This window comes from Silene latifolia, chromosome X, assembly GCF_048544455.1.
Source record: "Silene latifolia isolate original U9 population chromosome X, ASM4854445v1, whole genome shotgun sequence".
Taxonomy (NCBI): domain Eukaryota; kingdom Viridiplantae; phylum Streptophyta; class Magnoliopsida; order Caryophyllales; family Caryophyllaceae; genus Silene; species Silene latifolia.
This window is the reverse complement of record NC_133537.1, coordinates 85,601,119-85,622,600: the sequence shown is the minus strand read 5'-3', so window position 1 is coordinate 85,622,600 and position 21,482 is coordinate 85,601,119. Positions and strand designations below refer to the sequence as shown.

General features: G+C 38.8%; 1 protein-coding gene and 1 non-coding gene across 2 annotated transcripts; both read right to left on the bottom strand.

Moving 5' to 3' along the window:
- Positions 1 to 224: 224 nt before the first annotated feature.
- Positions 225 to 3,370, bottom strand: LOC141623441 (transcription factor bHLH90-like). The gene is made up of 8 exons (XM_074439549.1): positions 2,892 to 3,370; positions 2,620 to 2,790; positions 2,434 to 2,521; positions 1,981 to 2,049; positions 1,441 to 1,872; positions 1,088 to 1,300; positions 645 to 821; positions 225 to 567 (listed from the first exon to the last, which is right to left on the bottom strand). Exons 1-8 carry the CDS (start codon positions 2,993 to 2,995, stop codon positions 505 to 507), a joined length of 1,317 nt encoding a protein of 438 aa, XP_074295650.1. The 5' UTR covers positions 2,996 to 3,370; the 3' UTR covers positions 225 to 504.
- A 5,482-nt stretch (positions 3,371 to 8,852) lies between these two features.
- Positions 8,853 to 8,959, bottom strand: LOC141624777 (small nucleolar RNA R71). The gene has a single exon (XR_012534582.1). It is a non-coding gene; the product is annotated as a small nucleolar RNA R71 (small nucleolar RNA).
- Between the last annotated feature and the right edge of the window lie 12,523 nt (positions 8,960 to 21,482).

Here is a 21,482-nt window from a genome sequence, read left to right as displayed (position 1 = left end):
GGTCAGTTATTAGACCAGTATATCTGAATTATTTGGACAGAAAGCTGCGCACCAATTGTGCAGAACGAAATTGCCTGGTTTCATTTACAACAATTTCCTTCTCCTGATCACCGTGCTATATAATAAGAGTATGAGACCAGTATTGGAACAAATGTACTTATGGCGACCCTCAAAACCTTTACAAGTCGATCTTAGGTACGGACGTCTCATTTGTGAATCTGTAACATTACTCCAACTTAATAAATTACGATTACTAGCTAGTGAGGTCACGTACGATTACTCCAACTTAACCGAACTACAATTTTTACATCTATTATAAACTATCAAGTACTTATAGAGAAAATGAGGCTATGATAATCCACGTAACCCGAGTCTTGAGGTACTCCTATGATAATTCTACTACATATTCTTGTTCGCTCTATGATGCTAGTTACTAAAAGGCTACAATATCACAGAAGAAGCTGAGGATAGGATGCGATGCATCGTTACCAGTTAGAACACTTTTCAGACAACTAGCAGCATCAGTGAGTCCCTAATATCCTTCTCCTGCATCTCCTGGTTTTTTGTCTGCAAACAATACAGCAATTAGACTGAAATCTATTAAACCATTTATTTTACTGAGAAATGCAATGTTTACTTCTTACCTGAACAAGGAAATAACTTAACATTGTGTCATCATATACTGTGGAATTAACATCGTCGACTAGCACATCCAAGGAACCAACAGCCTCCAGCACCTTTGTGAATGCACCCAGGCTCTGTTGGCATGCAACTCTCACCAAGTAGTTTCCTGTACCTAGTTGATTAACTTTTACTTGATCCTAATTATTTGGCAATTGGTAGAGATTAGTATGTTAATTAAAAAAGGTTAAAAACTAAGTTAATCACTTTCTTTGTCTTATAGATGGTTTATGTGTCATTTTGAATCGACTTTTATCTAAGCGGGCTAGATAGTCCAACATCTACTGTCCAATTTCTGTCCCAGAAAACATGTCCAAAAGGAAATACATTAACTTTATAAAAAGACAGCAAGAGTAGCATATTTCTCGAAGAGAGCTTCTACTTATTGCAGTTTCCAGTTTGATACCTGTGAAATCGAACGCTTGGTAAGAGAGGAAGTGAGTTGTTTTGGGTTTAAGGGCGCCAAAACCTTCGGCTCCACGACTTCTGGATTTAAATAGGAAGCTGTGTCATATGTGGTGTTGCTGGAGTCTTTAAGCTCATCCAAGAGATTCAGACGTTCATTCTCAAGTTCCTTAATGTAATCAATTGCATCTGATAGAGTTGCTGCTTTGTGCATCTTATATACAAGGGAAAAAAAAAGCGACAACAAAAATACCCGTAAATTTCACTGATCACATCAACTAATTACCATTATTATACAGAATAATAATTTATACTCTGTATCTGTTTAAGCAAACGGAATAAACCTTCACTTACCTTGGTGATTTTAGGTACTAATGAACGGAGCTTGAGCATACCGTCGCTAATCCTCCTCCGCCTATTCCTCTCAGTTAACAAATTCTTTGATTTGCAACTTTTCTTCTCTACCATCTGGGTTCCCTGACTTTCCTCCTTAGGCATGGCTTGAGAGGCCGAAAAAGGGGTGGAATCAGGAGAGGGAAATGATCCGGTGGAGGACCCACCCATGGTAGAATCAGAGTGGGTGTGGGCTTGTTGGTTCAGGGTTTGGGCGAATCGCAAGAAAGAAAGTTGATTAAGGGATTGAGGACAAGTATCTAAGTTATTCTCAAGCAATGGATTAAGATAAGGCTTCTCATCAAAGGTTATAGTGGAGTTTGACACAGTCACAGTTTCTGAACAGCAGAATTGACATTTCAAAAACTCCATTACGATTTCGTTTTCTGGTATCTGACAGCCATTTATCAAAAACTCAGCATCATCAGTATATACACCAGAATTTTCAACAATTTTGTAACAGACGCTTTTGGCTAAGAAAAACAGAAAACTTTTACTTACATTATCTGTTGAGAAGAGCTCTACCAAACCCCCAACCACAGGGATCAAGAGGCGGGTTCCTTCTAAATCCTGTCATAAGATGGAAGAGTATAATAATGACCACCGCAGCCTAAAGCTAAGATTTTGCTGGTATTGGTAGCTTCAGACTTTTAGGACGCAATTTTAGGTTCATTCAGTTGTCAATTTTGATGCCTCGAAAAAGCGACAATTTTTCTTTGAAATCTAACATAGAAGTAACCGAGATATTGTTTCCGGATTACACAGAACAAAATTGCATCGAGATTGTCTCAGCCAATAAAAGAGACAGAAATAGTTAGGGAGTTTGGATTTATATTGATCAGATTGCAGAACCAAAAATCTGAGTCTTTGTGTATAGATTTCTGATGCCGGATTAATGTCCTAAATTTTTATTTACAAAGAAGAATTACAGGAACATGTGAAAATATGATGTACCTGATTTGGTGGGTTTGAATCTGGTGTATTAGTATTAGTGACACTAATCCACCGGGATTGACCCAAAATCACAACCTCTCCATGGATACTGAAATTGAATAAATCTCGCACAATTAATCAAACTATCAAATCATTCACTGAATTCAAACATAATAATAACATAAGATTAAGAAAAGAAGAAGATACCCAGAATGAAGGGACATAAATAGAGGCAATCTAGCAAGAGCTTGACATGATTTGGTCTTTGCAGGATGCACAAAATTTGTATCTCTACAATTTGTATCTCTATTCTTCATTTTATTCCCCACTTCCTGCTTTCCACCACCATTACAGCAACACCCAACCCATTCAAGAAACCTATCAATATAATAAAGACACCCACTTTACATTAGCACTCAAAATACGACGATAACTAACATGTGTATGTATATTTGGGTTAAGGAATTACTAGACATTACCTAGAGGGATCATCACCAAGTTTCCAAACAACACAATAATCCCAAGTATTAGACCCGACGATAAGTGGCCTTAACTTTTCTAAGGGTGTCTCTAAGTGACCCATTTCATCAAACAGTTTGTTTGTTTGTTTGGACTTCTAAGTTGATATTCTGTTTAAATAAGGTCGTCCTCCAAGAAAATCGTTAGTGCGTCAGAAGAATATCTCGCTGTTTATCTCTCTCTATCTCCACAAATTGACTGAGAAAGCAACCTGTAACGATACACTATGACATGATATCACAAGTCTGTTACTGCGCAGTACGTACAAGACCAGAAAGGTGATTATGGGGATATAATTGCAGGCTTTTCTGTCCTTTGGGAACACTCATATTTGTGATAATTCTGGCTTATTTATGTTTACATCATTTTTTAACAATAAAAGTAGCTTTATAAGCAACTAGTACAAAAGATTTATGGTAATGTTGGCAAACACCAAATTGATTTCATTTTCACAATTATAATTTATATAAATAGTCTGCTTTGGAACCTGATTGTAAAATTGCCGGTTGTCGTTAATACTAGAATTAACTATCAAATTAACAATTTATAAACCTAACTAGACTCTACTAACTTCTAACAATAAGGTAGTAAAATGGCAAGTTAGGGTCGAACCCAAGGGAAGGACCTTTAACTAAATACTCGAATTGTAAACTATTGACCAACAATCACTAACTAAGACTCCTCTAACTAATTAAGACACTAATGATAATTTAGACTCAACAATTTAAACTAATCACAAACAATGCGTATTCAGAGTGTTCAACTTGTAGGAAACATATAAGGAGAAAGCATTGATTTGGAAACAACATGAAAAAAGAGTAAAAATGGAGACTTTCCTATTGAGACAATTCAACAAATAAGTAGTTTGCAAGAATTCAATAAAGAAAAAGACGTGATGTAACTTGGTGCAACAACTACTTTCTAAGCATAAAGATCATCTCTTTTCTACTTTCAACAATTACCCAACAACTTTCATAAGATGGTGATTACTTGCTCCTAAGCTAGAGTAGTTAATCCTACCTATATGGTCACCCAATTGAAAAACCACGAGAGAGTTTGCACACAAGAGCATTAAGATCAATTACAAACAAAAGAAGTCAAGATTAATCCTTTAGGAGGCTTAATCCAACCAACCAAGAACTAACTTGCAAATTCCACTCACAAAGATACAAACTTTAAACCAAATTCATAAAGATGCAAGCTTGCTAAAAGGAATGCAATATTCGGGTGAATAACATGCAAGGTTGATCATTACTAACACATTAACATCCAACATAAACATGAAAATCAAGGAATATGCAATAATTATTGAAGAAGGATTAAGAGGTTCTTACAAGTTTAAGGAAAGTAGTGTCTACCAAATTACACCAAGATAAAAAGGCCTAGCCTTCCATAATCTTAGATGAATCTAAGAATTGTGGAAAGATTAGCATAAATCCCAAATAAAGCTTACAACTCTGTCTTTTCAATACCAAGTTCTTACTCAACATACAAGTTTTTGATTATTCAATAATAGAATGATAAACTAGGTCTTCAAACAATGAGCTATATATATGGCTGCACTCCCTTCTAGGTTAAACCTCCTTTGGGCTTTCACAAGATGGCTTAAGACGGGTGATCAACTTTCGAAAGCGGAGGAGGACGCGGGCTGCGTCATAAGGCGCAGGTTGCGTCCTAGGCTGCTCTCCGCTCTCAATTCTGCTTCTCATTTAGCTTCCATCACCACTTTTCCTTCGTACTCGTTCATCATGGAGTGACAACTTCTATGCTAGCTCGTTTGGAGTCCGTCTTCATTGATTGCTTGTTCTGGGGTGTGGTTAGAGGTACTTGCTCGGGACTCCGAACTCTCTTCTCAAAACCATGCTCCATATAGGCATTAAAACACGTTAAACCAATGGGACGGGAAGACTTGTTCATTATATCGACAAAAGACCTTAAGTAAAACCAAATTAGGCCTAAGAATGCCTTATTGACTTGACAAGTTTGACTCTATCAAACTCCCCTACACTTAGACTTTTGCTCGTCCCGAGTAAAACTCAAGGAAAGCATTTGGGTAAGTCTATAGGTGAGTATTAGGGTGGATGATCACTCTTCCCTCACTACAACCATCATATGTCTCCCTCATAAACAATCCATCAATTAAACGAAAATCTAGACTCAAATTTTTGACACCTACTCTTCTCTCACACTTCCTCCTTATATCACCTTCACACAAAGACAACTCATTACAACTCCACCCTTCTTATATCACCAAGCAAGAGATGGTCACTCTCACCTTATCCCAAGGTGATAGCAAAGTGGCCTAGACAACCTCCTAAATCATCACATTACTCCACTTATATCACTCCCTTATCACTCCATGCAAAGTACGATTATGCTACTTGGTTGACCAAACACCCTTAAGAATAAACAACACAAGTAGCCAATCGGAAAAACCACCAATTTGAAACAAATTTTGTGACATAAAAAGAAATTAAGTGCTAAAGCTAGCCTCCTTCCAAGAACCTCCTTATCCCTTCTTATCCCTCCATTATTTTTGGTATTTTTCAAATTGTTCAGATTTTTTTCTTTCTTTTTCAATTTTTTTTTTTTGATTTTTTTGTTGAAAATCCCTCATTTTGTCTAAGGTGCCCTTTCGGGTTATCCTTAGCTTTCATTTCCTCTCATGGTAGCTCGCTTCTCTTTTTTTTTTTCCCGGAATGCCCTTTCGGGTTTTCATTCCAAACTCGGCCACCTTCCCAATCTTGCCTTAGGCACCCACCCTTGTGGATTTTCACCTAGCCGGGATTTTCGTTTTTTTTTTTCCAAAGCATCAAAGACTAAGAATTGTACATATATTACAACCATTTTCTCTCCCACACTTAGACCACACATTGTCCTCAATGTGGAGGAGCACCATCACCGTCTCACCTTTAGTTGTTGTAGGGACCCGAGCCACCTCCTTGCTCATATGTCCCTTGGTTCCTTCTTCTCCTCTCCCTTGCTTCTCTTATCCTTCTTGCTCTTGCATAGCCATCTTCCTCTTGTTCCTCATTAATGAAGGGTTCGTAGTCGGGGTTGTTTTGATGGAGTGTTATGCCAAAAAGGCCCCGGATTATGCCAAAGGAGTCCTCTTGTGTTTGAGCATCTTCAGAGGAGTCCTCAATGTATTGATGGTGCCTTTCATTTTGGACTCCGAATTGTTGACTCACTTGCTCTCGCCACTCATTTTCGGCGTTCCACAAGGTTTGGTTGTCTTCCCATTGCTTGGTTGGTTGTTGTTGCCAAGCAAGGGACTGTTGTTGCCTCTTTGCAATCTCCTCAAGCATTCTTGTTTGGGCCGCTTCGACCTCAGCTCCCAACCGTTTGTGATCATCAAAAGCACTTTTCCATTGATCCAAACTCTCCAATCTTGGCCCATGTTGTTGTTGCCAAGTGTGAGAGCTCTCAACCCTTCCACTAATAGCTTGCAATGTTCCCCGGGTGTCCTCAAAATTGATGTGACTCATATTTAAGCATATTTAGTCCCCGAATTAGCCTCGTTCCTTTGCTTTTTAGTGCATAATTGGGTCATTTACTATCTTTAGTTTCCCGTTTTGCATATTCTTTGAGGTTTTGTTCCCTTGGTAGGAAAGGAGTGCAAACCTTGCATTTTCATGGCAAAATGGAGCTAAATTGATCAAATTCAATGACCAAGCATCAAAGGGAAGACAATGCTAGAAGACCTATGTAGGAAATAAAGTAGATTGGGCAATGATGAAAGGATCCTTGCATCTACAACAAGATCCCCGAGGATTTTTGAGGAAAGAAAAGAAGAGAAGTGACTGACAAGGAATCCGAGCGTCTCCCTGCTACAATCCGAGGGTCCCGATGCCAAGACGCTCGTCTTGAGGTCAAATGATCCGAGCGTCCTTCCCATAATCCGCTCGGATCCCCATGCAGAACCAACCGTCCCTGCTGCCTAGACGCTCAGGACGAGAAGATCTTCTGGAGACCACCAAAACAGAGATGAGCATCTCCTTGGAGAGGAGCACTTCCTCAACTTTTCTTAAGGATCGTAATAGTCATTTAAGCCCTTAGTAACCCTAATCTTTGTACCTAATCTCTAGCATAAATACCCCATTATACTACCTAGATTAGCATGTCATCTTAATAGATCTTAATCTTATCTTAATCAAGTCCTAATACTCTCTTAATCTTTGAATCAATTCTTAATTTAGCATTAACACAAATCTCATTTCTTAATCATTCCTTAATTTCTCTATTGTTCATCATTTATTTTGGGTAATTAGAAGATTATTTGGGTTTATTTGGAGGATTGACAACCTTCCATCGATCATCAAGTACTTCTATTATTCTTTGCTTTATTATTTGGAATCATATTAATAGGTATAATTCTCTCTTAACCCCTTTTTAATTATTGTTAATCATCTTCATTTGTTCATCATGTTTTGCCTTGCTAGTATGATTGACAACCTTGTTAGCATGTTAAACTTGATAATGAGTCAGTAGTTTCCTTAACTAGGGTTAATGGGGAATTAGGGGAACTAACATGGGGATTGATTCATGCTTAATCTAATATGTTTTCATAATTAATTTACTTGCTTGTTGTGATTTTAACTTATGCACATGTTATGTTTGATGAAATGCGAGCCTATGAATCCTTGCATTTTTTACCCATCACTTACCTTTTCAATGAGACTTGTAAGACATAAACCAACTCGAATCTCATTAGACCATGCATATAGTTGGATAGGGCCGATTAAGTCGACTTGTAGGTGTTGTACAATCTAATCGATTCGGCTCCAGTACCCAAACCTTCTGAGGGATTGTAAGATATACACTAGCTCGATCCCATCACAACAATAATTGCTTGCATCTAGTAGAAAATATGTTTGTATGATCAAATCCCATGAATCCCCTGTGAACCCATGACATCCTAGTGCTTTTAATCAATTGTTTACATCTCATTTTAATCATCTTGCTTGCTTTCATTATTTTGGTTACATTGTTATATAGTTTAGTTGATCTCCTACCTCAACCCAAATTGTGACACCCTTAGACACAACCATTTGCAATCGAAAATCCTACATCAATACCCGTCCCTTAGGATCCGACCTTTACTTACCTCTTTACTAAGAGTAGAGTAGTTTGTGAAGTTATAAATATTGTTTTGGTCTAGGTAACTCTTAACGACAAGTAACCGAAATCCATACACCGACCAAAAATGGCGCCGTTGCCGGGGACGGTGTTAACTTGATTTGATTTTCTTTGATTGTTTTTAGTTGTGCCTTTCTTTACCTTGGGGAAGTAAAACTCCTCAAGGTTTGTTCTAATTGTTCTCGAGTTGTTTGATATTTTGCATGTCTAGGAGATCACAAGGTAACTTGTCACCCATTGATCTTGAAATTGAAAGAACTTTGACCAACAATAGAAGACTTGCTAGAAATACTTTGAGAGGTATTGGTGAGATTGTGGACATTCAACCAAATAACATTGAGTTCATCAACCCTTTTGCAAGAGAAGGAGAGGATAACCCAACACATAACCAACCACAAAATCAACCCACAATGCCTAAATTTTCATCACATTCCGTACCAACCGAGGAGAACCTACCAAATGGTACTCCCACACCACAACATTTGACCGGTAATTTCATTGCAAAATCCACATTTATACAACTAGTTGAGAGAAGTCAATTTGGGGAGATGCCCAGTGAAGACCCTCATTCTCATATGGAGACTTTTTGTGACTATTGTGATGCGATTTCTCCCACCGGAGTTACTCAAGACCAAATTCGATGGGTCTTATTTCCTTTTTCTTTGATTGGTACCGCGAAACAATGGTTAAAAAGCCTTAATAAGGCTACTCTTGGTATTGACTCTTGGAAGAAATTGGCACTTGCTTTCGACAAGAAATTCTATCCTCCGGAGAAGACTAACATGTTGAGAGCCCAAATCACCGGGTTCAAACAAAGGGATGAAGAATCTTTGTATGAAGCATGGGAGAGATTCAAGGATACTTGTCGATCTTGTCCACATCATGGACTTAGCGAGTGGTTTCTTGGACAACAATTTCGGAATGGTCTATATGAAGACTCCCGAAACATTCTCAATATGGGATCAAATGGTATGTTTACCGAAGTTGATGATAATCAAACATGGAACAAGATTGAGGAAATGGTGGTCCATAACTCACAATATAATAGACTCGTAAGGCTACTAGAGGAGGAAAACATGAAGTGGACTCTATTACTCAATTGGGTGCTCAACTTAGTGCTCATATTGATACCATTAATTTGAAGTTTGAGAAGGCTATGGCTAAGCTTGAAGAAGCCTCCAAATCACCTAAGCAATATGTTAATGCTATGGTGGCATCTTCATCAATGCCAAGTGGAGTATGTGAGAGGTGTGGAACTTTGGGACATGACCAAAGTGAATGTAGGGGAACAAGTGAACAAGTGAATGCTTTCTAAGCATACAAGAGTGGTACCCCTTATTCCAACTATTACAATGAAAACACCAAATTTCATCCCAACCTCTCATATAAAAGCCAAAATGTTCAAAACCCTCAAACAACATACACCCCACCTCCAATGAGAAACCAAGCTCAAAGACCCTTTTACAACCAAAACCAAAGTTATCAAAATCAACCTCCATACAATCAAACAAATGACCAAGGTTTTGATGTTCAAAAAGCGATCCTCCAAATGCAAAAGAACCAACAAGAATTTTTCACTCAAATGCAAAAGGATAGCCAAGCAAAAGACATCACCATTAACAACATACTAGCTAACACAAAGATGTTGGAGACACAAATGTCTCAATTGGCATCTTCAAGTTCACAAAGACAAAAGGGGCAATTACCACCTCAAGATAATCCCCCAAGACAAGAATCGGTGAGTGCCATCCATTTGAGGAGTGGTACAAGGTATGAAGGGCCAAAGAGGCCCGTTGATGAAGATGTTGTGAATGCTAGTGACAAGGAAAGAGTTTTGAAGTCTCTAAGAAAGAAGAAGAACCCACCACCATTCAAGAAGTTTCAAAGAAGAATGAAGAGAAGGCTAAAGAGAAAGAGCCTATTGTGATTCGGCTTCCATTTCCAAGTCGTCAAGCTAAGCCTAAGTTTGATGAACAACTTGGAAAGTTTATGGAGATTGTCAAGAACTTGGAAGTCTCAATTCCGTTTACGGAATTAATCAATCACGTTCCGGCCTATGCGAAATACATGAAAGATATTCTTACAAAGAAGAAATCCATCCGGAAACTTGAGACTATTGCTTTCACTAAGGTGAGTAGTGCCATCCTACAAGGAAGTTCACCTCCAAAACTAATAGATCCGGGAAGCTTCTCTATTCGATGTACCATTGGCGACACCACAATCAATAAAGCTCTATGTGACCTTGGGGCAAGTGTGAGTGTCATGCCATCTTCGGTGTGCAAAAGGCTAGGAATGGGAGAGCTTAAGTGCACTAATATCACGCTTCAAATGGCGGATCGATCAACAAAGACACCTTTAGGGGTATGGGAAGATGTGCCGGTAAGAATTGGCAAGTTCTTCATCCCGGTGGACTTTGTTATTGTTGATATGGAGGAAGATTACAACATTCCTATCATTTTAGGAAGACACTTCTTACACACCGTGGGAGCGGTGATTGACGTGAAACATGGAGAGCTCACCCTTGAAGTGGGAGATGAAACAATCACTTTTAATCTTGACAAGACAATGAGAGCTCCCCGATTGCATGAGCCATGTTTCATGGTTGATCATTATAGCCGAGAAAGTGATAGGAAGAAGTTGACATCTCAATGCAAAGAATAAGCTATGGGTAAAGAATCACCACCCATATGGGAGAAGAAAATGGGTAATCTCCAAGATGCTCCATTCAAAGAGCAAGAATGTTTCAACAAGAATGAGAGCTTGAATAGCTCACCACCACTCATGACAAGAGAAGAGGAAGGACTCATTGGCCATAATGACAAGAAGAAAGAGGAGTTGTTTTCATCAACTCATGATACTATTGGGGAATAAGTGGACGAAGTATGCGGTCTTTGGGATGATGAGTTTGAATGGTTATTCAATCCTTATATTGGTAATTCTATGACCCAAGACCACAATGAAGAACAACAAGTGCAAAGGTCTATTGAAGATCTTTATCATGACAATGAACAAGCTTTCGACTACTTCTTCAAGGTGTTGAGCAACATCAACAACACCTTGGCTATGCCCCTTTGACATCTCATTTATGGATGAGAGTTTGGTGGAGTCCTCTCTAAAATACCATTTGTAAATATTCTAACCCCTTAACTTGCATTTTACTTATTGTATTGCATTTTTGTCAATTTTGGATTTGTATTTTTATGCCTTGATCAAGATTTTCATCATTTTGAGAGAAAGTGAGGGAGGGACTTATGTGATTATTGATGTGTAGTGTTTTGACATAGTGTGGGGATAGCAATTGCCTAGGCTATCCAAGCCTTCGTAGTGCCCCCACAATGAAGACCAAAGGAATGAAGAGTAAATGACACGGGTTATGAAATACCCACGGATGGAACTGAATTTGTGTGGTAAAGGGAAGATCCGAGCGTCCCGACCCAGAACCCGCTCGTCCTAAAGAGAATCCGAGCATCCTGGTGAGAAGACGCTCGTCCTGAGAGAGCTGGAAAAAGAAATTTTTGGACTGACTGAGAATCCGAGCGTCCCCATAGAGAATCCGCTTGTCTCAGTCAGGACGCTGGTCCCATAAAGAATCCGCTCGTCCTACTGCTGGTAAAATTTGGGATTTCTCCCTGACAAGGAATCCGAGCGTCTTCACAACAATCCGCTCGTCCTCCTTCAAAAGACGCTCGTATTTCTCAGAAGACGCTCGTCCCAGAACATCCAAAATCCGAGCGTCCCATGGAGAATCCGCTTGTCTCCCCTATGAAATTCAAAACCAACGGATTAAAACCCCACCTTCCCCAATTCATTTTACTCATTCACAGCACAAACACATCTCCAAAACCCTCAATCCCTCCATCCACAAAAATCAAATTTCTCAACCAAATTCACCCAAATTAATTCCAAACTCCCTCAAAACTCAAACAAATCACTCCTTTACCAACAACAAGCAATTAAAACACCAAAATCTTCAAAGTTTGAATCGATTTTTAGGATACAAGGCAAAATTCAACTATCCTAAATCAATTTAGGTCTTATTGGAATTTGAAGATATCAAGCTTATCTTTGGTGTTACTACATAAAGGAGAACATGGCAAGAACAAAAGGCGGAAGCAAGGCACCCCTAAAGAAGAACCTTTCCAAAATACAACAAGCTCTTCAAGCTCTTCAAATATCTAAGGCATTGGTGGTTCAAAATGCAAGGATGAAAATTCAAGAGTCTATTCCTCCTATGGAAGCTACTACTTCTACTCCGGTTGTTGAACAACTAGATGATTATCCGGAGGTAATTTTCACTTCCTACTCTCATAGGAAGAAATTTGTTTCCCTTGCTAAGAAATCCATTTTACCCACCAAATTCATATGCCAAGAGACCTTGTCAAAATTGGGTGTCTTAGAACAAACCAAGACCTTTTTCGAGTCCATGGGATTGAGTACTTTGTTTGATATACAAGAGTTGACTTGCGCATCCCTCACCTTAGAGTTCTTAAGCTCTTTGAAAGTTACCAAGGTGGAGACCCGAACAAACACTGAATTCCGTCTCGAGAATATTGATAGAAAATTGTCTTTTCGCGAGTTTGGTGAAATTTTTGGCCTTAGCAATGATCCGACTTACACGAAGAAACCTACCAAGTATGATCCCGCCCCCTTATGGAAGGCTATTACTGGGAGAGAGTTTACATCTTACCATGATTGTCGTGCTCTTTTTGTCCATCATCCGGGTGGTCGGACTCACTTGGATCTTAATTTCGGTTACTTGTCGTTAGGAGCACCTAGCCCAAAACAATATTTATATCTCCACCAACAACTCTACTATTAGTAAAGAGGTAAGTAAAGGTCGGATCCCAAGGGACGGGTATTGAAGTAAGATTTTCAATTGTAAGTAGCGGTGTCTAGGGGTGTCACAATTTGGGGTGTGAAGTAGAAGATCACTAAACTAAATAACAATAAAAGTAAACAAGCAAGATGAAAAAAAGGGATGTAAACAATTGATAAAAGGCACTAGGGTGTCATGGGGTCATAGGGGATTCATGAGAATTGATCATACAAACATATTCTCAAATTATAAGCAAGCAATTATTGTTGTGATGGATCGAGTTGGCTTATATCTTACAATCCTAGGAAGGTTTGGGTCCCGGAGCCGAATCGATTAGATTGTATAACACCTACAAGTCGACTTAATCCTCCCTACTCAACAATATGCATGGTCTAATGAGACTCGAGTTGGTTTATGTCTTACAAGTCTTATTGAAAAGGTAAGTGATGGGTAAAAAATGCAAGGATTCATAGGCTCACATTTCATCAAACATAACATGTGCATAAGTTGAGATCACAACAAGCAAGCAAATAAATTATGAAAACATATTAAATTAAGCATGAATCATCCCCCATGCTGGTTTCCCCTAATTACCCATTAACCCTAGTTAAAGAAACTACTCACTCATTATCATGGTAAACATGCTAGCAAGGTTATCAATCATACCAACAAACAAAACATGATGACTAAATGAAGAAGATTAACAATAATTAAAAACGGATTAAGAGAATTATATCTACTAACGATTCCAATAATAAAGCAAAGAATAATAGAAGTACTTGATGAATGATTTGAAGGTTGTCAATCTCCCAATAATAACCAAAATAATCTTCAATTACCCAAAATAAAAGATGAACAAAAGAGAGATTAAGGAAATGAGATTTGTATTAAGACTTGATTAAAAGTTGATTACAAGATTAAGAAGAGATTAGAATGATATAAACTACACTAGAGATTGATAAGAAGAACATGAACATCTAATTAGACTAATGGGGTATTTATAGTGGGGATTAGGTACACAAATTAGGGTTTACTAAGGGCTTAAATGACGATTAAGTCCTTGAGGAATCGCTCCTCTCAAAAGAGATGCCGATCTCCTTTTTGCCGGTCTTTCCGAAATATGCGCATCCTTCATAGAACAAGAAGAAAACGAAAGTTGATGTAACACAATCCGAGCGTCCAAGGCAGCGGGACGAGCGGATTGCCTGGCTGCTGGACTAGCGGATTCCATGGCCGGACGCTCGGATTCTGGCTGTCTTGGACGAGCGTCCCGAGGGTCAAGCCGCTCGGATTCTGGACCAGTTTTCTTCTTTTCTTATTTTCTTCCTCCTTCTTCCAACAATCCTCGGGGATCTTGTCGGAGATGCAAGGATCTTTCCTCATCATTGCCCATCTACTATAATATGTACAAAGGCCTTCTAGTCTTGTGTTCTCTTTGATGCTTGGTCATTGAATTCGATCAATTTAGCTCTATTTTGCCATGAAAATGCAAGGTTTGCACTCCTTTCCTACCAAGGGAACAAAACCTCAAAGAATATGCAAAACAAAGGACTAAAGATGATAAATGACCTAAATATGCACTAAAAAGCATGGGAATAAGGCTAATTCGGGGACTAAATACGCTCAAATAATGGTCACATCAAATATCCCCAAACCGAACCTTTGCTCGTCCCGAGTAAAGAGGTGAGAAAGACTAGGACCGTTATTTAAACTAACCTAATAGCATAGCCGATATGAGACAATTAGCGGGTCTCACTCCGCCCCTTTAACTCACAACAAGACAACCATGAGGTAGGATGCCTTCTTGCAAGGCAAGGTGGGTCTTGCGAAAATGGCGACACATCCAAACATTAAAGCACACAAAATCAAGTAATGGATGCATCTACAAAAGAATAGCCACTTTCCTCATCTAAGTGGCGGAAATTATCTACAAGGGAAGCAATTCAAGGGTATACACTCCTTCATAGATGCAATTTCTTCAAACTACTAAGCCTAGAAGGATACCAATAAATCACCTCCAAGTTGTGTCAAGCTAGGGTACCTTTGTCCTCAATAGTTAAATGCTTTTGTCAAGAATAGACTCCCTATGGTGTTAGAAACACTGGAGGATCGCGGAATTCCCCTTCTTGCCTAGACAAGAAGAAGGGTCGTCCCCTCTCTACCATGCACAAAAATGGATACGATGGATAAAAGGATCGATAGTATTTGAGTTTCATTTGGGAGTTTTATTTTGTTGTTGTTTTTTCCCCCCAATTTCTTGTGGCATATCACATTTGAGAACACTTTCTTTTTGCCATTTCTTTTGATTTTTGGCATTTCAACACTTGACAACATTTCAACTTTTTGCATTTTCTTTTGAACATTTTCAAAGTCACCCCAATTAGTAACGAGGGTGCCTTATATTTGAAGCATAGGAGTTTTCTTTTATTACTCCTCTTTTCTTTTGATGCATTTGCAAACTTTTTTACTTTCATTTCAATGCTTGAACTCAAATTTGAACAATTTCTTTTTGTGCCCATTCCCTTTGATGACAAAAATGTGGTAAAACATGGATGAATGATGGTTACATGGTTTTAAGGGTCACCTTGGAATAAATGGTAGCCAAGGAGTTATCACACCACAAGGTACTCTTGACTAGGCCTTAATCCATGGGTCAAAGGATACTAGCATGACACATCCTAGGGTGTTTTACTAGTATTCTAACAAGCAAAGTCTTAAGAAGAAAAAACATCTACTAGGGCCTATATACACTTGTCAAGCTTCCCAAGTAGACGGTTTCACAAAATTTTTCTAACATGCAAATTACATGCCATGATGCAACTAACATATATACATCCTAATGCATATGCTTCTACCAACTAGTATGCCAAATAACCTAAATGTAATCCTAAATTCACATTGTTTATACCGCATTAATCAAAATAAAGCCACATAGTCATTAACATAAAGAGGAAAAAGGAGATTGGAAAGATCATACCATGTGGTCTTCAATATCCTCATGTCTCGGATGTGGCATAGTCGATCAATGTGAACAAGGATAGACAAACATAATATTATATACAAACAATATATACAAGACTACACTACAAAGGAAATGAACATGTTTTTGGATTTTTCAATTTTTCAAAATTTTTTTGGGTTTTTTTTTTCGAAATTTTTTGATTTTTTTGGATTTTTGATTAAAAGTCAAGTTAGAATTTCCCATCCCCACACTAGTATGGGCATTGTCCTCAATGGCCAATATGATAGGAAATTATACATGTATGATGCATGATTTCTAAACTAAATGCAAGCTATACTAAGCTACACTACCTGATGCATGAGTTTTTGTTATGGCGGAGAGCGTAATTTAGATTACCTCCCGATGCGTATGCATGGACTTCCCCAAACCAAAATAGACATTATTTCTAATGTCTTAAATTTCGGGGTAGTTCATGCACACGAAATTCAATGCATGAAGCAATAAATTATCATTTTGGATTTTTCATGTGGGAACAATAAAAAGAACACCTTAATGGGGCCAAGGTGCTAGTCCTCCGTGTTGCTAGGACTCTCAAGACTATGATCAAGATAAGATAAAGAAAACAAAAGAAGTAGATAAACCATAAGAGTGTAGGAGCCTCCAAGGTTTGCTAATCCTCCATCATATCATCATTATCATCATTTTCCTCCATGGAAGTGAAATCATCTTCACTCCCGCTTTCACTTACTTGATCTTCCTCACTTTCTTCTCCTTCCTCATCTTGAGCTTCTTCTTCTTCAATTTTCCCTTGAACCTCTTGTTCTTCACCTACCTCTTCATCACCACCCTCATCAACGACAACTTCATCATCAACATTCTCCTCTCCACCCGGTCTTTCACCACTAGATGTGCTTGGAAAGAAAACCTCCCTATCCGCCCAACTAGGCAAAGGACATGATGGATCAAGTAGTCCTTGCCTAGCTAAATGAAGGAGGGGAGGATATTGGGCCTTGTAGGCATCCACTCGATCATTATATGCTTGTTGGTGCATTTCTCTCATGAGTAGGGTCAAGTAATCATTTACTACTTCAACATCCTTGGGTTTGAACTCTTGATATTTGAATGGATAGGGTGGTGTGACAATGGAGGAGGATGGCTCCTCAATCTCGCCTCTTTGTTGATGAATGATATACTCGGCTTCCTTGGAGAGTGGAAGAAGGTAGTTTGTTCGGTGAACACTCAATCGGCAAATCTTTCAAGGCAAGGTGAAGGATCTAGCTTCATTGGTTAGCCACCCATAGTTGGTGTCAAGAGGATCATGCTTGACCCACTTAAACTTGTTAATCATGGCGTCCATATCAATGAGATGGCCTCCTTTGACCGCCACATAAATTTTGTCTTTGTTGAAATTTGGGTCAAAGTGCTTGGCTAAATAGGTAACTAGTCCTCCATTCACAATAAAAGCGGTGACCTCTTTACCGCAATCGACATTAAGCCATCTTTCAACCAAAAGCCTTGGAGCATTATATGGCTTAGTATACTTCCTTTCTATGTTCAAGGCCGACTCAAGTAGAACAAAATCGAGCTTGGTAAGATGATTAGTGCCATTTCTCGCTATCAAAGTATTTCCAATGACCTTGTGCCACACTCTAATGCCCGGATGGTGGACTAATAGAGCACGACAAGCATGAAAGCTCACAAATTTCTTTCCGGAAATTGCCTCCCAAAGAGGAGCGGGGTCATACTTTTCAGGGATCTTATGATAGTACGGGGCATCACTAAGGCCTAATATCTTACTCAAAACATCAAAGGTGATGCGTCTATTCACATTTGCAAGACGAAACTCGATGTATTCTCTAGTCTCCACCTTAGTAACTTTCAATGAACTTATGATTCCAAGGTGAGGGAGGGGTATGTCAATTCTCTCATGGTAAACAATTTACCCAATCCCATGGCCTCAAAGAAGGCTTTGGTTTGCTCAAGAACGCCCAACTTTGTCAAGGCATTTTCATAAATAAATTTTGTAGGCATAATGGTCTTCTTAGCAAAATGGACAAATTTATCCCTATGAGAATCGGAAGTGAAAATTACCTCCGGATAGTCGGATAATTAAGCAATAACCGGAGTTGTTGATGTTGTTGCTTCCAAGGGGGATCTTGTTGTTGAATTTCCAAATTTGCATTAGAAACTACCAAAGCCTTTGAAGCTTTCTTTGCTTGAAGAAGTTGTTGCCTTTTTGAAAGTGCCTTTGCTTTGAGTGACTTTGTTGCTCCTTTAGTTCTTGCCATTGTTGATTACACCAAAGAAAGATTGAAATCTCCAATTTCTAGCTATGGTCAAATCGATTCAAGATGAAAGGATGTTGCTTTGTATCTCAAAAATCGATTTAAAAGTTGAAGATTTTGGTGTTTGAATCAATTGATTTTGTAAAAGGAGTGATTAATTTTTGTTGTGAGGAAATTTTGATTTGATTTTATTGAATTTGGTTGAGGAAATCTCGTTATTAGTGATGGAGAGGATGAGGGTTTTGGGGTTTATGGGTAGTGTTTGAATGTTGAAAGAATGAAATGAATGAGGGAAGGGGGTTTAAAATACCCGAAATTTACAAAACAGCAGGGGAAGACGAGCGGATGGGGGCATGGGACGCTCGGTTTCTGCCTAAATAAGCTTCTGGAAAACTCGCCACAAGACGAGCGTCTTTCAGGGAAGACGAGCGGATTCTCCAATGTGGGACGAGCGTCTTTTCCAAAAGATGAGCGGATTCTGTTACAGGAACTTTTCTTAAAGTGTTGCAGTAAAAAGACGAGCGGATTCTCCTTAAGACGAGCGTCCAGAATCAGACGAGCGTCTTCTCAGGTGGGATGCTCGGATTCTGTTACAGACCAAATTTTTGATTTTTACAGCTCAACAGGACGAACGGATTCTTCCTCAGACGCTCGGATTCCTGCAAGACGAGCGGATTACCCATTAAGTCGCTCGGATTCTTCTTGGACAACACGGATTCAGGTCCATCCGTGCACTGCACAACCCGTTTCATTTCCATTCTTCAAATCTCGTGTTCTTCATTGTAGGGGCACTACAAAGGCATGAATAGCCTAAGCAATTTCTATCCCCACACTAAGTTAAAGCACTACACACCAATAAAATCATTAGTCCCTCCCTCACTTCTCTCAAAAATGATGAATATCTTGATCAAGGCACAAAAATCCAAAAATGACCAAAATGCAATGTAGGAATTAAAATGAAAGTTAGAGAGTTAGAATATTTACAAATGGTGGTTTGGAGAGGACTCCACCAAACTCTCATTCTTAGTGAGATGTCATGGGGGCATGTTCAAGGTGTTGTTGATGTTACCCAACACCTTGAAGAAATAGTCGAAAGCTTGTTCATTGTCATGATAAAGATCCTCAATAGATCTTTGCACTTGTTGTCCTCTATGATGGTCTTGATCGATGGCGTTGCCAATATAGGGATTGAAAATCCCTTCAAACTCATCATCCCAAAGACCGCAAACTTCGTCTACTTGATCATTAAAAATTTCTTGAGTTGATAGAGACAACTCTCCTCCTTTCTTGATTTGGCCAATGAGGCCATCCTCTTTACTTGTCATGGGTGAGCTTTTCAAACTCTCTTTGTTGCTATTCTCTTGCTCTTTTGATGGAGCATTATCAACTTTCTTTTTCCATTGGAATTCCGACTTCTTCTTATCATCCTTCCGGCTATGGTGATTGATGCGTGTCATTTATATGATGTTTTACACCTCATTTTACACGCATTTCAGAGCTCAATTATGTTGTTTAAAGCTACTATTTGCCCCATTTCGTCTACTTTCGTATTTTTATGTAATATTGCAGATTTATGCGGAAATGAGTAGATATTGAGCTAAATCCGTCCCCGAGTATCTTGCATTGCATTTGACGTGAAGTATTTACTTAAGGAACGAGCTTGGTGCGCATTTCGAGGCCTGAAAGATAATTTTATGAAGAATTAGAAGCGGACTATCAGCTAAAGCAGTCGATCGACTGGCCTCCATGGTCGATCGACCAACCCACGACTTACGAAGCTCTTGTTCAACCGATGACCGATCGATCGACCGGCTGCTATGGTTGATCGACCATACCGTTAATTCTGACGTGAATTAATAGAACGAGATTTCTGAAGCCCATTGTGTATTAGGTTTAGGAATAAGTGTTACGTTATATTCCTATATAACGTAACCTGATATTATTCAGTTTTTAGCAAGTCTTTTATCAGAAAACTTTAGGGAAATATTAGGGTTTGCATTTAAGTTTAATTGTTCAATACAATCGGATTATTGCATTACTTTCTTTCGTACTTTCGGTTTCCTCCTATTCCATTCGGTATTCTTCTGCTCTTATTTCAGTTTTATTATTCTACTTGTTCGTAGTGTAGAATTGCTAGATTAGTTTCCCGAAGCCGAAATTACCGTTTTATATTATTTGTTTGTTTAATTATTTCAATCATGAATTCAGTAGTTTTACACCTTAATCTGTTGTTGTTTTCGTCATAGTCATGAGTAGCTAAATACCCTGTGCTAGGATGTAGGGAATCTGTAGCAGCAGGCGACATTAGAATAGTAGACCCGAATCACGCCTTGGTCGATCGACTGGCCTACCTGGTTGATCGACCGTCCACGAGAGATCACCTTTGTTTTAATTAATTAAATTGTTATGTTTGATGAATCGAGTGCACGTGACTAGTTGAATGCCTAGGATTTGACCGACCCAATAAAGATCGAAAGATAGGGAAGAAAGATAGCCTACCTAATTAAGACGACTAAATTAATAAGATCGAGAGATGAGTTAATTTAGCCTTTTTAGTCACTTTTCAGGACGAAAGTTAATATTAGTGATATTAGGGACCTGTAGCGAGATCGAAAGATGCTACCTGTAAGAATGGACCGAGAGGACTTCTTATTTTCCCGTCTCACGTGTTTGTTTTAGACCTACCTAGTTTACTGCCGCCGAAACTATAGTGAACCGACCATCTTAGCACCCTCTTAATATTTGTTTTCATCCGTTTATTTAGTTTACATTTCTTTTATTATCTTTAGCTATAGACCAAATCAAATCAAACCCCCACACATCGTTACTTTTAGACTTAAATAAGACAACTATCAATTGCATCGCCTCCCTGTGGTTCGACCCTGACTGCCACTAGCTATAGTAGTAGTTTGGACTTATAAATTTTATCTTTGGTGCACACAACGACATGCATCAAATTTTGGCGCCGTTGTCGGGGAGGCAATTGTTTAAAATTTTTAGTTGTTTTTATTTTTAGTCTTTCTATTAGTTTAAGGGACATCTGTTCCTTAAACTATTCTTATATTCTACTTGTAGTTTCTTCTTATGCGCAGGTCACAGGGTGGTGAATTACTACCGTTCAATCCTGAGATTGAGAAGACTTTGCGTGAGTTGAGACGATCACCTAGAGTATTGCCGACAGAGGAAGAGCTGAGTACTCTGCCTAGTTATTACGAGAACGCTTTATTTGAGGAGGATCCACCTTCATCTTCTGTTTCTACTTCATCAACTGAGACTGTCACATCTCCAGACATGGCTGAAGAAGCGAGTATAGCTAGTCACTCTGAGCCGACAGCTGAGAATCTCTATA